Here is a 17101-nt window from a genome sequence, read left to right as displayed (position 1 = left end):
CGCTGTCGATCTGTATAGTGTGAACGACCGAGTGCTCAGTGTGCCTGTAGCATTTGTGCTAGCTGATATTCGCAGCTGCCGAAGCACGTGGCGTCGATTGTGGGCGTGTATTTAGAATTAAATAAGGTCTGGCACGACGCAGAGATGGCACGTACTCGAGGCTTTTTAGTGGGTGTGACTGTCTGGAGTCGAAAAAGCCCGTAATTGTAATGCCCGTTAAGTTTAAATCGACGGCGAACTGGAAGGGTCGATCGAGGGTCTCTCTAATGCGTCGTTCATGGTTATTTCGCAGTGGCCGAAAGCTTAAGGCTCAGCCATTTGAACGTTCTTGGGATAGGTTTGCTTTCTTTCTTATTTTGTACCTTTTTAGCGTTCAAAGTGTGCGGATCTTACTTGAACTTAGAAGAACAACAATGCCGTTGTGATGGTTTCGCCCAGCGTTCCCGTTGCAGAGAGCAAATTAATTAGACAGGAATGAGCAACCTTCTTTTTTTTTTTTTGTCGTTCGGTATTATCAAAAAAGCATGAAAAAATAACGCTCGTGTTCTTTTCGGGACGACTGCATGCCACGCTCTTTAGTCAGAGCGCAGGCGATAGCACCGCAGGATCAAATTGAAAATGTGAACAAACAAATTTCTTCGGGCTGCATAATTACAGCAGGTCGTACGAGCATACCTCCGTGATAAAAGCTGTGACTACGCCTCCGCCTGTGTGATGGAACTTCCTCGGTTATGTGTCAAGGGCAGGGACGACTTGTCAGATCGTTTTTATTTGACGAGAGGCGCGCAGTAGTGGCTAGGCCAAAAAAACAAAAGACTACGGACCGCAGGTCTGTAGCTCCACGACGGCGCACATCATATTGACGTCAGAAACGAGAAAACGCGTGTAGGAACGGGAATGGTTGATTTGCGCGTGCGTCGTGGCCGCGCGTATAGCACACGTCCTCCTATCGCGACGAGATTCGCGTAAAGTCGTTCGGTGCGTATACCTGCACACTGTCGCGTCGTCGTGTTACCGTCGTGCCGTAGTCTCGGCCTGGTCATCGTTATTATTGTGGGCGACGTCGTAATCGGACTGATCATACTATTGGTGCTTTTAGTTCAAGCTTTCCATTCGGGGTCGCCGCAGATATCGCTTTCTCAAATCGTTATCATTTGTGCAGCTTTAGTTGTTGTTGTTTTTGTTCGTATTTGACAGCGCCACGAACTTGCAGCTGTCTCTTCAGATATCCAATAGGGACGGTTGCAGGCAGGTTGCTCTTGTTTACGGCTGCCCTTCGTAAAGCAGGTGTAGACTTTCAGTATAATGAGCGTATGTTGAATAAGTGTGCAGAACGTGCAGCTGCTTGCTTTGTGATAAAAAAATAAGAGATCAGGGACGTCGGGGAGGGGGGGGGGGAAGGGGGGATTTCGTGCGCCGGCATTCATTCATGCTGCACCGAGCCGTGCTCCGGCATGGGTTGCAGCAGATAGTGCCAGCCTTTCCTCCTTTCCCACAAGAACCACTTCTCTCTCGCGCTGTGAGTTGCAACGGCAGCAGTATATTGGGTAATAGCTGTGGTATCCTGTAAGTAACACTCACCGAGGGGAAAGGAATTCATTGCTCGCTCTGCGACCCACGAAGCGAACAAGCATTGTGCATTATGATGCGCCGCAGTGTACTGTCTCTTCGAAAGATGCTGCTGCAGCTGCTGGTGCTTTCCACCGCCGGACCAGCTTGTCCTGAAGGAAGGCCACTGAATGAAGAAAGGTATGCAGATTGCTCTTCAGCACTTGAATACAGGTCATTTTTTCTTGCTGGAAGTATATTTATTAGTTTTTACCTGCGGCAGACAGTGAAATTCTGCCATGTCTTTAAGCGCTGGCCATATTTGGTCACTCTGGGTTTTAAGCGCGGGCGTTCTTTTTTTCTTCTTTTTTTTGTGTCGCCCCGGCTGACGTGGTAGCGGACTTTGCCTGTGAAGCTTAAGCGCGGCCGCATCCGCCCCGGCTGACGAGCTTGGTTACTGGGAGAAGCGGACTTCGCACATCGCAGCGCGCCCCTATAAATAATCTTTTTATTTTTTTGAAGTCCAGTAATTACCAGTAAAATTATTCGTTTCCCGGCACATGTCTCGATTTGGGAAAAATGAAAGCTAGCAATCAATGAAGTCACATCTACTTAGCAGAAACGCCGTTTCTTCTAAATAGCACCAGTTTTCACAAAATTTGGGGGAGGGAGGGAAGAGGGGATATGCGTTAGTGTCCCAGATAATTGTTATCGGAACTCTACAAACATGAAGTGGTGATAGGCTAGCACGCTATAGGCTCCCTAATACCATGCCTCCGTACATGTTGGCCTGCTGCATCACGTGAGTCGGTCCGACAATCCCACAACTGTATCCTCAGAGACTGCCAGGTACTCGATGTGCGCTTGACCTTCGAAGCGTAGTGCCGGCGCGCGAGCGGCATCATCACGTAGTGCGTTCTCGAGCATGCTCCAGTTCGCAAAACCATCTCGCGGTCCATGAAGTCGGCCTTCTGCTACCGAACACGAGTTCGTGGGTTCGGCACGCGTTCAGTATACTACGGCACGTCAGGGGACCGCACTTGGGTCAAGCTCCCGATGCGACACGCCTCGATGCCAGATTGCGGCACTTAAACATGAAGATCAATCAATCATATTCGAGCGATTATGGTCGGCGGACAGACACGTCGTGCTTGCCTGGACTTGATTGTTCGTCCATCGGGCATTTTTTTTTTAACTTACACAAATTTCCACGCTGTAACACCGACGAATGCGTAGTCACTGGTAAAACGGCAAGGTCGTTACTAAAATAACCGGTTTCGACAAGTTGCCTCGCAGAGAGTAGTGAACGATGCTGAGCCCTCCTCGCTTCCAGGATTGACAACGACTCACCGTCGGCATCCAATGGCACGAGCAGGCGGCAAGAGATTGCAGTCCTCGGAGTTCCCATCCATCAAGGTCAGGTGAGAACGGTGCCAGAATTCTACGCCTCCGGGACGTTCTCTCTCTGGAACAGCTTCGCTTTTGCATCGAGCTTCGCATTACGTGTTTGACGGCCAACAGCAGTTATGCGACCTACAGAATAAGCGGACTGATCGTGCTCGTTCGTTCGTTCGTTCTTTCGTCACACTTAGTTCAAGTATGTTTCACACTTAGTTCAAGCTTCGGGCCCGAAAGCGAAGCGTTGGGAGCGATAACAAGGTTCAGGGTTGCGCTCGACTTGATCGCACGGTGGTCCAACAATGCGCAGAAGCGACATTAATTGCGTGACTGCTGTCGCGACCCGCGGTGGTTGTTCAGTGGCTATGGTGTTGGGCTGCTGAGCACGAGGTCGCGGCATCGAATCCCGGCCGCATTTCGATGGGGGCGAAATGCGAAAACACCCGTGTACTTAGATTTAGGTGCACGTCAAAGAACCCCAGTTGGTCGAAATTTCCGGAGTCCTCCACTACGGCGTGCCTCATAATCAGAAAGTGGTTTTGGCACGTTAAACCCCATAATTCAACTTTAGCTGCTCTCACAGTCAAAGTACGCGGATATGCGCATGCAAGCGATTTCAGTCACAGTGGTGACGGCACCTATAGAACCGGCGCCCAGGCATGTGACAACGCTATGGCGCGATAATTAAGAGACGCATGGCCGCTGCGTTACGTTCGCAGGCTTCGCAACTCGACGGTGAGCGACATGACACGTTTGTTTTAACATCTATAAACCGTTCCTCTCAGACCAGCGTTTGAAAACGGAGTCCTGAGCAGTAAACGCTAACGTGTATGTGTGCACGAACGTCATGGCTGGCAGCGTCGCAAGGCACGAGATATGCGCGTAGTGCGCTTCGACGGTCGCGCCACCGGTGGCGGCCTTGCTAAGTTCACTCGGGAAATGAGGGAGCCGACCGCTGTAGCTTTCTGCACAGCTGTTCTCGCGCTTCTCTGTTTTGATTCACGTTTTCAGCGCGAAATGAGGAACAACCGACCATCGCATGCGCGTTGTGGCCGAAGCATCGGGGCATGTCGAAGAACAATCGTTGCGGGTCGGGCCGCTCAATCACCTGCAAGAACTTGCCCTGCCGGCGACCCGATTCCGATCGTATCTCGCGAGGCCTCATGAGCGGGGGCAACAACGACAGCAATGGATCGCCGCCGTTTGGCGGGGAATCTCTTATCACGCTTTCATTTGCCATCTAGGTATTTGTTGCACTAGATCATGTTTATAAGGGCAAGCGATGAATTTTATCGCGGCCTACCAACGTTTTGGTTCGATTTGGCAGCACTACAGCAAGCACGTTAAAGACGTTTCGCTTAGCTTTTGAGTGTCACTTTGCCGACTCTACCTTTTACCATATTTTAAAAATTGTGTTGCTCTTAGGGTGAATGACTGTACGAGTGCATCCTGTTGTGTGTTAAAGTTACTGAGGCTTGCAAGGACTGATTTTGTTGTCTCATGCGGCCCGTTAAGTCGTCACATCAGCTGTCACGCAGGTCATGTTTGGGTCTATATTCTATGCGTGGCTTCGCGCATTTTGAATTATTGCTATAGTTGCTTCATGCGGAGCTATGCCTGATTTTTTTTTTAATGTGAGGGTTTTAGACTCGCGTGGTTTGCAAAGGTCTGAAATCACGCTGTGTTTTATCGGGATGATTACAGGCAAGGCGCTCCTTCAGCAGCTGTATTCGTTTCACCGAAGACATCTTCACTGTTGTGGTTGCTTGGTAAATGCGTTAGAAAAGACGCAGCTCGGGGCGAGAATTGACGTTGCCGCATGTGACACATGCTGTTCAACTTCCGCACAAAAAATCGCGTCATGTTTGTGAAGTCGTTACACCTTGATGCTGCCTGAGCAGACATATACCACGCAGAGGGCCTTTTTGTGCGTGTATTTTGCATACCCAATTAATCCTTAACTTTTGAGGGGTATATAGGAGAGCAATTCTTACGCCGCAGAGGACTGAACCCATGCCTTGCCGCCAGCGAAAGAATGGTTACGCATTAAAAACGTTGCAGTTTCGCCCAGAAGGCGAAGCATCGGCCGCGATAGCAAATTAGTGGACAACTAGCTATACGAAGTAATTGTATAGCAGATTTATCAGCCGTACATATAAACTTGTAAACATAGGCATACTAATTTAGCAAGCATGGAGTTACGTGCGCACAAACAAACATGATCATATCTCACTCGTTGACCACGGAAACCCACTGTCAAAACGCTGGAATTAAGGGAGCGCAGCAGCAGCAGTAAGCCCAGAATTGACCTTCCTGTTGCATCTCGCAACAACGCGAACCATGAAAACACAGCGCGCGGCGAGCTCTGGTCCCATCGCAGGTAGCTTTCAAGGCACAGCAGCCCGGGTTGGCGCGCGTGGCCGTCCGGGCCACCCGGAGCAGTACGCCCCCCCCCCCCCTCCATCCTGATCCTTGTGCGCGACGGAAGACGGCACGCTTCCTCCCCGCTTTCCTCGCTTGCGTGCGTGAGATCGCACGAGCAGCCATAGCAGGCTCACCCTCGCACACTCTCACTCGCACACAACATCACATGGCGCGCGGCGACGATTTTATCGCTATTGGTCATTATAGGAAGCCTCACGGCTACGGTAGAAATGCACTTGTAGTGTCCGTATAATCGTTATCGCAATAAAAAAAGAATCTGCGTAGAAATAGAGCTCGTGCGAAGCAATGTAATCGCGCGTTCAGCTCCACTCCTCATGATGAAACAAATGTAAGTAAAAAACGTTAAGTGTTTCAAAAATCAGTGCGACAATTCTTTGTGTGTGTCTCTGTGTGTGTATGTGTGTGTGAGAGAGAGAGAGAGATCAAATTTGGAAGTCGTGCGCCTTACCTAAAGTTCTTGGCGTCTGTGTCAGCGTCTTTTCTTTCTTTCTTTTATTTCTTTTCTGAAAAGCGCAAGCTCGGTGTCGAAAAGGGTCCACAGTTTCTGCGCGATGCTGGACTCCTCGACAAGCTCAGAGATCTCGGTAAGTTTTCGAGTCGTCCAGGCACATAAGATCGACAGTAAACGTCGAGCGCGAATTTTGATGGATGGATGGATGGATTCAAAGGTTGTTATAACGTCCCTAAGCAACACTGAGTCTGTGGAAAACATCGCGTTGGGTGGCTCCGGATTAATTTTGACGGCCTGGCGTTCTTTAACCCTGTTGAGTTGTGGTGCGCTCCAAGTTCCTTATGTTGCGCTTAAATCTATATCAACAAAAGTCTACAACTCCATAAATCCGCAGCGTTACTTTTCATACCCTATGTCCATAGACAGCTCAACAGACTTTATTAAGGAAACGCCTATGTGAGCTCCGCAGTGATCTTTACTCTCTGCCACCTCGGAAGGGAAATGCAGTAGATAAAGGCAGATATGATAAGGTGTGGCTGGCAATTGAGAAATTAGAAGGCGTTGGAATGAAATAGGCTAACCGTATGTAGCGCAGCTGTTGATTGAAGATCAACTGTAATATGGTCTTCATTCTGCAATGAACGTAAGACGGGCTGCTGGTTATGATAACGATAATGAGAGTGTCGAAATTTTCTTAGTGCACCCACTACCCGGTAGTCGCCAAGCACTTCAGTTATTTCCTGGTGGCGTGTCACGTTCTGCAAGATTCTCACGCCACGTGTATGGTGGGTGGCATGTTCGATGTCACTTTGCCCATTGCTTGTTGCCCTTTCTCGAGGTCTTTCTTGCGCGTGTGTATATACGCGTTCCACGCCGTGAGGATGGACTCGACCGGTGTGTTACATACAGCTTCCAAGATAGAGCTGCGCTCGGATCTCGAAGGCCATGGTTGTGCTCATATTAAGCTTCTGCCGCAGGCCACAAGGTCGAGGACTTAGGCGACGTCCGCGTCCAAGGCGAGCCGAACATCACCGATTGCGGCGCGATCGACTCAGACGTCGTGGGACAGACCAACAAGAACGTGAGGCTTTCCAAAATGGAACACGCTGAACGCGGAGCAAATTTCGCGACGAGAAAAAGGATGATTTTTTTTCCCGTAAAAGCCACCTACCGATAACTGTCAATATGAATGCGAGGTGATTTGAATGAAGAATCGCATCTTTTTTCTATATAGGGTGTCTCAGCTAACGCTATACAAGCTGTTCATAAAAGAAACAAAATTTTGAAAAATACGGTGCAAGAACGATCTCGAGACCTTGCGGTGTTCAGTTGTCACACCTCTGACGAGCGAACGCGGCAGGTTTTATAATTGTATTTTGCATCACTTTTCTTAAATCTTTATTCTTGTTCAACACCTTCGGTAACGTTAGCTGAGACACATAGTACATGATGATGCTGCTCAATTTTTTGCAGTGCGTGACCCCTTTTAGTAACACTAAACCTAGCATGACCTCGAGCCCTCCTTCCCTTTATGAACCTTCTAAAAAAGAAATGGTTACATGACATGGATACATTTGCACTTATTTAAAAGACATTAACCGCAGCAGAGAGAGCTGCCAAAGTGCTTGTTAATGTTTTTGACAAGAATTGACATAATAATGTATTTAAATGAGAAAGATGTAGGTTAGTCCTTGGGGCCGGGCTTTAAGCGCCATGGCATGCTTTGGCTACCTCACAGGCAAAATTTTGTGGTCTCGCAGAGATAAACGAGGAAATGCGAAGAGGGAAGTGGATACTTAGTATTACGTAAAGTGTTAAGCAATCTTAATGTGGAGTCACATAAATAAGTGTTACACACTGGCTCCTAATGTTAAGTGACATAGGTATACTATACCGGGTGATCTATTTTACCGAAAACAGTAAAAAAAAAAAAGAAATTGATTTAAGCAACGGTATGACGCTTTCTTCAGTTTTTTTTTTTTTTCTCCAGCACGGTGGATACTATACATAGTCGAATAGCCGTCGCAATTCGTGCGCTAATAGAATCGATTTTGTTAATACGAGTGTATAACACGGCTTTATTGCAATGGTAGTATTACAGGACACCACAAAAGCAATTTAGGCGACGCCAAAAAAAGATTTAAAAACCGGCGTTTGTAGCGGAGATATGCGCCGACAAAAAAAAAAAATGTCCCTTTTGTCGCTTCGATACCGGAACAGGATGCGCGTAACAGCACGCGAGATGGAGCAATGACCACGTGATTTTCGAAGCTGTCATAACTTGGAAAAGCGCGCATGTGATGACCTACTGAGGCACGCCCAGTCCGTCGTCGCACGTCATCGACTGCACACGTTCCACGGGGTCATCATGTCCTGGCGGCGGCAGGTCGCCGAGACATGACCTTCGTGAGAGAGTAAAACATCTTTATTAATAATATTTGAATGGCGAGAGCAGTGTGGGAGGAACCCTCAGTCCAGGGTCCCTAAGATGATTCCGGCAATGTTTCGAGCCCGTCGTATCACTGCTCGGAGGACCTCCGGAGGTCCGTCCCGTAGGGCATCGTCCCACAGCTCTTTGTTGCGTAGGGGGTAAAGGAGAGTTGGCAAGGGAGGAAAGGGGTTTGCAGTGCACTCAATCGTGGCGTGGAAGATTGTGAGCGAGCTGCCACAGCCGGGGCAACGATCTGCGTAACAGTGTGGGTAGAATTTATCGAGAGAGACAAGATTTGGAAAAGTTGCGGTTTGTAACTGGCGTAATGCCACTGCTTCCTCCAGCGAGAAGGACGGCGGTGGTGCGGCGTGGGTGCGACGAATGCGTGTATAATGACGGAGTATGTCTTTGTAACGGAGCGAGGGACCCCCCCACTCTGAGCTAGTCGCCTCACGACGCCGAGTCGCCAGGAGGGAAATTTCTCGGGCAACCGCATGTGCGCGTTCGTTACCCGGCAGCGAGGTAGATGAAAAGTTATAAAGAGGCCCCCACAGCCCGAGATCAATCCGTTGACGTAAAGAAACCAAACGAAGGTGGGAAGCAACTCGTGCATCTCATCGACGGATGGGGTTTTCTAAACCGCGTACGTTGCTTCCGCCTCGTGTGACGTTCTCCTCCAGTACTACAATTTATAACGCTGCCCATTGAAACAAGTAATTAAAGAAAGTTTAAGCAATCTTTGTTACACCGGGCGCGGTTTTTTTAAAAAATAGAAACAAATAAAACTCGCAAGGAAGTTATCAACACGAGTAACGTAAACTCAAGGCAACGTTTACAATTCTTCAAAATTACGCTTCAAGGCAACATTAGAGGCACACCGACGTATGGGCTGCTGCGTTGTTGTCCGTTCTTCGGCTAACCGCCGCAGTTTTACACCTTCGTCGGCTTTGAACGTCGCGGAAGGCTAGAGCTTCTCTCAAGGAGCTCTGCAGTGAACACATATGGTGTCAGTGCCTTAGCCAAGGGAGGGGGGGGGGCTAACAGGCACGTGCCCCTCCTTTACCCCGCCAAAATTTCTGTGCTAGTAGCGGCCTGTCCTGCCCACCCCTTTCTCTTTCTGTCCTGCCCACCCCTTTCCCTTTCTGTCCTGTCCACTTGTTTTCCTTGCTGTGCTGCCTACCTGTTTCCTTTCCTGTCCTGCCTACCCCTTTCCCTTCCTGTCCTGCCTACCCCTTTCCCTTCCTGTCCTGCCCACCCGTTTCCCTTGCTGTCCTGCCCACCCCTTTCCCTTGCTGTCCTGCCCACCCCTTTCCCTTGCTGTCCTGCCTACCCCTTTCCCTTCCTGTACAGCACACCCCTTTCCCTTTCTGTCCTGCCCATCCGTTTCCCTTCCTGTCTCCCACCCCTTTCCATTCCTGTCCTGCCCACTCGTTTCCCTTGCTGTGCTGCCTACCCGTTTCCTTTCCTGTCCTGCCTACCCTTTTCCCTTCCTGTACTGCCCACCCGTTTCCCTTCCTGTCCTGCCCACCCCTTTCCCTTCCTGTCCCCGATCGAGTGTGGGCCCCACTCCCTACACACCCCGAACCACGCCGCACTGCTTGGTGTCACAGGTGCGCGACGCAGTGGAAAAGGTGCTTCGCTCGGGCCGGGTCTCGCTGAACCTGGGCGGAGACCACACCATGTCCATCGGCACCGTCAGCGGGCACGCCAGTTCCACCGACTCGGAGGTGGCGCTCATCTGGGTGGACGCGCACGGCGACATCAACACGCCCAGCTCTTCCACGTCAGGTCTGCCCGGTTGTCTGTCTCCCTAACACCTTTCCTTCCCGTGAGCGATCAGGAAGCCTTCATTTATCATCTTTCAGGAAGGTGTCGCGCGGTGGTTCGCAATGCTTTCGCATTCATGCACGTAAGGACCACTAAGCGCCCCTTGAATTTTTATCTCACTCTCTCTTTCTCTCGACCATGGACTACGCAGTGGCTCAGGTTGGCGGATAGATTTATTTATTTATTTATTTATTTGTACAATACTGCCAGCTTCCTGTTGGCAGCCAGGGCAGGAGTGGGTAACAACGAAGTAACAGCATTATATTAGGCACAGGTGCGTACATTTCAGAACAAAAGAGCAGAAGAAGAAAAGAAAGTTGCTTCTAAAGATCGCTTACTTACATGAAGAAATACAGGTAGGAAAAAAGTATATTTACAAGACTGGTGTGGCTGTTATACAGCAAGTCGCGCTCGCACGGAAGGCCCTTTTCAAACAAGTTCGCGGCGCACGCCGTTCGGCTATATATACACAGCATGACTTGTCGCCGAGCTAATAACCGCAATTTTTTAGTGTACATTCTTTTCCAACTTGCGCGTCTCTACTTTTTGCAGAATTTCGCATTATCGCCGATTTATAAGTCGGAAATATCCCTGTATTCTTTTTCTCCTTGCCCTCCGGAACAGGCAACATCCATGGCATGCCGCTCTCCTTTCTCGTGCACGAGCTGGCGCCCTACGTCGTGAAGCCCAAAGGACTTGAGTGGGTGCAGCCCTGGTGAGAAACCGACGCATATATATACAGATGGATGGATGTGGGTGGATGGATGTGGGTGGATGGGCGGATGGACGGACGGGTGGACGGACGGGTGGACGTACGTGTGAATTGTCGTGTGAATGGATGGATGGATGGATGTGGATAGATGAGGTCGAAATGAATGGATGAAAAAAAGTTTATGCGACCTAAATTTCATTCATGTTATGAAATATCTCTTATATTAACATTAAGGCGCATGTGTGTACAGCACCACTGTGCCGTATGCGGGCATGATGCTAGAAAAAGACAAACAAACAGAAATAAAGACTGAAAAACAGCATCAGAAGCAAGTCCTGTGCGATTTCTGCTGTAGTGCTAAGGCAAAATTAGCTGTCGTCTTCACTATCCGTTGGCCGCAAGCTCTTGTAGATAGCCTTTCCGCGGGTAGGTTGGCGTTGGCTCTTATTAGCGCAATTCCGTTATTGGTGCTGCAGGACAAAGAGCACAGGCGAATCGTGTCAGTGCATCAGAGAGCGAGGCCAGTCGCAGTTACCGTTAGCCAAGCTCTTAAACGAAAACAAAAAATAAAACTGGGGAGGGGGATTTAAAAAGCACAGTGCGAGATACAATTTTATAACCTACGGTTTTCGATCGTCAGACTTCTAAGAGCCAAGCACCGTAGGCTTTTATAATTGTATCTCGCACTGCATTTCTTCTTGAGTCTTTTTTTTTTTTTTCGTTGAATAGCTTGGCTAACGTTAACAGACACACATGGGGTATACATAGTCCCGGACAATTACAGAACTCCTGTTTAACAACTGAATGCTGGTAAGCGCAATTCTAGAAGGCACAGAAGATAGACACAGAAGCACAGGACAAGCGTGCCTATCTCCTGCACCCTTCTTAGAATTGCGCTTAGCAGTATGCAGTTGTTAAACATGAATTAACTATCCCAGCAACACATTTTGCTAAGAACCCATGTTGTCGTGCGGTCTCGTTCACTCTACCACCGCGACAATTTGAAAGTGCCCAAATTTTTCAGGAGGCCCACATTGGAGACCTGCCGATGTGTCGAGAAGCGAGAAATGTAACAATACGTGCCACTCCAAATTATTTCGAACTGTTACGCCGAGTCAGCTGTGACACGTTCTACGCGAGACTCCACTCCTAGCAATACAGCCGTACTTTTCAAGCGCTGTACACCGGCTCTGCTAACACTACGATATCTTATTCCTCCGATCTTTTTATCTGCCACGTATATCCAAGGGTAACGCCATTCTCTGCGTGGTTTCTTTGTAGCCTACGATTGAGACGTCAGGCGTGGACATGCTTGCTCGGTTGCACTGATTGTAAGCTTTCGACGATGGCATGTAATTCGCGACACGCCGTGCTGACAGCGAGCACGTCGCTTCACACTCAAGCGTCTCTGACAAAAGGTAACGACGCAAGTGGAACAAAGAAAACAACATAGCGAAAATTGCTTTTTGGGTCGCAATGTAGACTGTCGCAGTCTAAGGTAATTTATTAGTTCTGTTCCCCCAACGTCATTTTTTCCCCAAACATTTCCTCCGAAAAGAAAGAAAACGAATAAAGCACCAGATAAGACCCACGCTCCACTATTCAAATCTAGTTTCGCTTTAGTTCTAAGCATACGGAAAACCGCCTGATTCTCGGCCCATCCCCATAGTGGTACGCGCTACTGTTTAGGACACAAGACAGGCAGTATGTAGTGCTGTGGAGACACCTGTGCGAGTACATGATGAGCCATCGCCACCGTTATAGCACGACCTAAATCCTCCTTTTCTTTACTGCCCTATAGTCTTCCCGAATTCCCACGCCATCCCCCAGCGCTATACTTTCTGTGTTTCGTACATTCAATTTAAATGTGAGCGCTATCGAAACATCTCCGAGCACAGTAACAAGCCTCTTCGCCTTTTCCCAGTAGGTTGTTGCTGTTGTTGCCTATCACGCGTGTGGCTCCTGCCCACGGTGGGGGATTGGCCAAGAAATGGGTGGATTATTCCAAATTAACATGAAGCATAAGTTTCCGAATACCTAAGGAATTAGCATTGAATAGCGTGGAAGTATCTGTTAAAATAAAACGGGGAAAGTCATATCGAATGAGTAATGGGTAACGAGTAGTGGGTATACGTACCAGCCGTTGCAGTCACCACCATCATCTTCTCCTTCTTCATATTTATTATCGCCATCATCATAATCCTTGCTGCGTAAAAAGGTATTATCAGGAAATACGCTTCTTATGCCAAGCTTCGTAACGTGTCGGCTTTGTCTCCTTAGGGGCATCGACAATTCAGTTTGAGGGTGGCGTCAGGACATGTCTGTTCAAAAGGGGGTGGGGGGTACGAGGGGGAAATGAGGGCAAGTGGCAGAAATAATGAAAGGAGGGGGAAGCTGCCACCGCTTCCACTCACGCCCTTTAGAGTCACCCATACTTTAGGCGCCAAGGAACCTATGCTTGATGCTCCATACGATCTTCTACCAAGCTACGAAACGTCTACCACGTTGTTTTCTTGTCACTATTATCTTTTTTTTTCACGACCTGTCACGTTATTTTGTTAATCGTTTGATGATTTTTGCGAAAATTCTTAGTAAGTAGTCTCGATTTTGTTGTTTATTCTCTTTCAGATTTTTATATTTGTTGGTATTGTCATTTTATTTCTCGATGTCCGGCAAACCCGCCTCCTATGGTATGTGCCGCGCCATAATGAATCTACATCAACAGCGACATTGCCTGGAGTGTCCCATCTGCGCGGACCAGCACAGCTCGCGGATGTCACAGGAGACGTTGCTGTTCGAATTCCGCAGGAACAGTGAGCGCTGTTTCGGAAGCAACGTACGACACGGACACTTCTACTGAACAGTAATCATTCGCAACCAAACTTCGCAACCTCGTTTGTTGGAGTGTATAAGTGTCGTAACTCGCCGCTACAGATTTCTTCGCTTGAAATGCATGCAGCATTGACAGGCAGTAGGGAAGCAATGACTTTGACATCAAATTCAGCCCCGGCTTCACTATCTACGTCGACCACGACGACGTTTTCAACGCGTACCGTAACGTCGACGATCACCTCAGACGTTGCTCCTCCGGACACTTCCAGCGATACTTGCAGTAGGGTTGTCAGCACTGTTTCAAGCATGAACCCGGTCGCGACGATGGCCTCCGGAGTTGATCCTGCGAACACTTCCAGCAATACTTGCAGTACGGTTGTGGATGCCGCTTCGAGCGTGAACCAGGACACGACTTCTAACGCTGCTGTGAACGTTTGTTGCGGCACGACTTCAAGCACGACCTCAAGCACGACTTCGAGCGGTGCAAGTTCGAGCGCGACATCCGCTCAGATCCCAAACGGAACTTCGACCACGTCTTGGAGCGCGACCCGATGCGAGACTTGGAGCGCAACGTTGGAGTCACCACAGACTGGAACCGCGAACGCGTCTTGGAGCACGTCTTCGAACGCGACTTCCGGTCCTTCAACAACGCAGAATGACAGCGCCTCGGACACGACCAGCAACGCGTCTGCTACGTTTACTTTTCATACTTCTGCTATGCTTGGTCGAGACTGACGCTCAGACTGACGGCTATAGGTAGTACGCGGAGACTATTGCGGCCGTTATTGAGACTTCCTTCTGCTTTTCTTTAGTTCAGACTCTTCATTGCTGCGTTGTGGGCCGTGTACCAACTGTAGAAAACTTCTTTCTGTAGCTCAGTAAAACAGTTAACTGTTGTAACACATCTTCATTCGATTCGCAGACCCATAATGCGGTCGCTGTTCTAGCAGAACACGGTTGATACGATCGCGGCAGGACGAGGCGAGCTTCACCGCAGGAGCAAGACGACCACGACGGTGGCAGGCATAGATGATGAAAAACAGAAAAGAAATATATATATATTTTAAATGTTGGTCGTTTGGTCATTGGTATTTGGTAGTTGTGATCGTTTAGTCACCGTTCAGTCTCCCTATACAGAGTCTCTGGTTTACTGTGGGCTATGGTACCACGCATGGAAGCGACTAGTCAGCAAGCAAATTCTTCGGGGAGGCGGGGGGAGGTCTTTAAGAAGTGGACGCGGTTTCGAGATGGTCCGTGGTCCAGATCTCCCGAATCCCTCGGGCAGGTTGCTCTTGTCCGCTTGGTCACTCCCACTCGATCCCGTGCAAAGGCAATTAAAGCTGCGCTTTAATACAAATGGCTGAACGGGAGCTGTCGGCGAGTAGGATCGTTCGGCCCCATGACTGCCTGGTTCTGGCAATACGCTGATAAGCTTAACGTGCCTTACATCTATTTTTTTTCTGCTTCCAGCGTCCGAAAGGACAACCTGGTCTACATTGGTTTGAGGGACGTCGACCCTTACGAACGGTGAGTGACTTCACCTCGCAGCAGTTGCCTTCATCACGTGCAATGTCGGCGTCAAAGGTCTGTGGACCACTGCGGGATCTCGAGAAAAACCTGAAATGTTTCTTCAGCTTGGTCACTCAAACTGACATGCGGATTTTTAAGAATGCAATAGGACGTGGCCGTACTAATTCCCGGGTCGAAGACGGCTCGAAAATTCAACATTTCATCCGATCCCGCGGTCCATAAACTTTCGACGCCGATTTTACATGCGTGACTGCTCTTTCCGACCGCGAAGGTGATGTACACTTGCGAGTGAAGGTTTGGAGACCATGACAGCAGCAAAAAATTAAGATCACTTCCAGCACAGCTCTGGCACCGTGGAATTTCAGTTTCTTCCTCTTCTTTCTTTTTTGAGGTTTGCCGTGATGCATAATACAAATTGCAAGATAAAATACAAAAAAAGCCTCGCATGTATATGAACAAGTTTGTTCAGTGCATAAAGTCTAGCCAAGGACTGGCGAAACGGCCCACGTATCCAACGTTGCAAGTCTGGAAGGTGGCCCGAATGAAAACCGCTTGCTTTCGGGTGCCGCCTATGCAATTGTTGGGTAGGCCCGGGTACAGACCACAACAAGCGGGTCACGTTCACTGCATTGACGGATGACGGCAAAAAATAACGGGCACGAGGACCCATGTGCGGCGCGGTACTGCGGTGAAGCCACAGGGCGGTGACTGCCAGCGTAAGCGTAGGCCCTACTCGAAGTCTCCGATGGCGACCCCCGAGTTCGGCGGTCGAGTGCGGCGCGGTACTGCGGTGAAGCCACAGGGCGGTGACTGCCAGCGTAAGCGTAGGCCCTACTCGAAGTCTCCGATGGCGACCCCCGAGTTCGGCGGTCGAGTCTACCAGGAAGGTCTAAACCGCACGGCGGTCAGGGAATAAAGAACGAGGAAAATTTAACGATACGAAAGGGAGATTTCGAATTGAGGCACATTCATCTATAGCCATTACTCTAGTAGTTCATTGCTCTACATTACTTCATTCATTAGTGCATTGCGCTAGCATTTGTCCGCAGGCATCTTCGAGAAACATGGTGTATTGGGTGAAAGCCTTTGTCGGCGTATACTGTTGTAGATCTGCTGGTTGATTACGTACGTTATTTGCGTGGTTTATTGCAGTCCTTTTATTAATCTCAATTTTATTTCCCTCTTCAGTAGCACTGTATTCTCGCATTCTCGAACGTAACATATTGCTTTGTGGTTTTATGAAAACCTTTCTTCCTGTGCTGCTTTCGCTCTCACTTTTCTTTCTTTCCTTTCTCCCCTTTCTTTCTTTTTTCGTTTGACAATTCTTTTGTTTATTTATTCATTAAACTGTTGAATTTCTTTCGCGTAACCCTTAAAAGAAATGGAGATGGATTGAATGTACTACTGTACTGCTCTCTGTTAATTGAGTTCAACCACAGTATTCGTGCAGATCCCAAATCAGCCTTGAGCCAAGGGACCTGTTTCAGTATGCAATGTGCCCATTTCCAAAATCGTCAATTAAATCAAATTAAATCAAATGTGGCGGGGGAGCGGGCGCCTCGCAGGAACCGCCTCCCACTGGCCGCGCCCCATGCCTTTCTCGCGATTCAGACTTTTGCTGCCACAGTTGCGAGACGAGTGATCACCTCCCCCCCACCCCCCACCTCCCACCCCCAGCCCCACCCCGGTTCCTTCCCACGGATCGGAGTGGGGGCATTTCTCCCCAGCTGGTGGACTCCACTCAGATAGCGACGCGGATCGAGTCACGCTACGCATGTTGTGAATCGCCGGTGTGGAGTCGGTGCGGATGACGTGCCTCGAATGCGGCGCGGCCTCGACGAAGTCGCGTCAGGAAGTTCAACCCGTCTCGCACATCGCGGCGAGTTCAGCGAGAAGCGCGTTGCTTGTGCGGGGTCGGCTGCGTGAC

At 49.2% G+C, this 17101-nt stretch overlaps 1 protein-coding gene across 3 annotated transcripts in view; it reads left to right on the top strand.

The window, feature by feature from the left end:
* Positions 1–1406: 1406 nt before the first annotated feature.
* The window catches only part of LOC142588106 (arginase-1-like), a 54340-nt gene continuing 38645 nt past the window's right edge, over positions 1407–17101 (top strand). For 2 of the 3 annotated variants that reach the window (XM_075699577.1, XM_075699576.1), the window contains exons 1-8: positions 1407–1566; positions 1657–1749; positions 2882–2969; positions 5903–5975; positions 6820–6923; positions 9884–10061; positions 10725–10815; positions 15115–15171. In XM_075699577.1, the coding sequence (XP_075555692.1) occupies positions 1430–1566; positions 1657–1749; positions 2882–2969; positions 5903–5975; positions 6820–6923; positions 9884–10061; positions 10725–10815; positions 15115–15171 (821 nt within the window). In that variant the 5' untranslated portion in view covers positions 1407–1429. The remainder of the gene's footprint in view (positions 1567–1656; positions 1750–2881; positions 2970–5902; positions 5976–6819; positions 6924–9883; positions 10062–10724; positions 10816–15114; positions 15172–17101) is intronic. The other variant, XM_075699579.1, reaches the window with a different exon arrangement.

Source organism: Dermacentor variabilis, chromosome 7 (assembly GCF_050947875.1).
Source record: "Dermacentor variabilis isolate Ectoservices chromosome 7, ASM5094787v1, whole genome shotgun sequence".
Classification (NCBI taxonomy): Eukaryota; Metazoa; Arthropoda; class Arachnida; order Ixodida; family Ixodidae; genus Dermacentor; species Dermacentor variabilis.
This window is presented reverse-complemented; position numbering and strand designations above follow the sequence as displayed.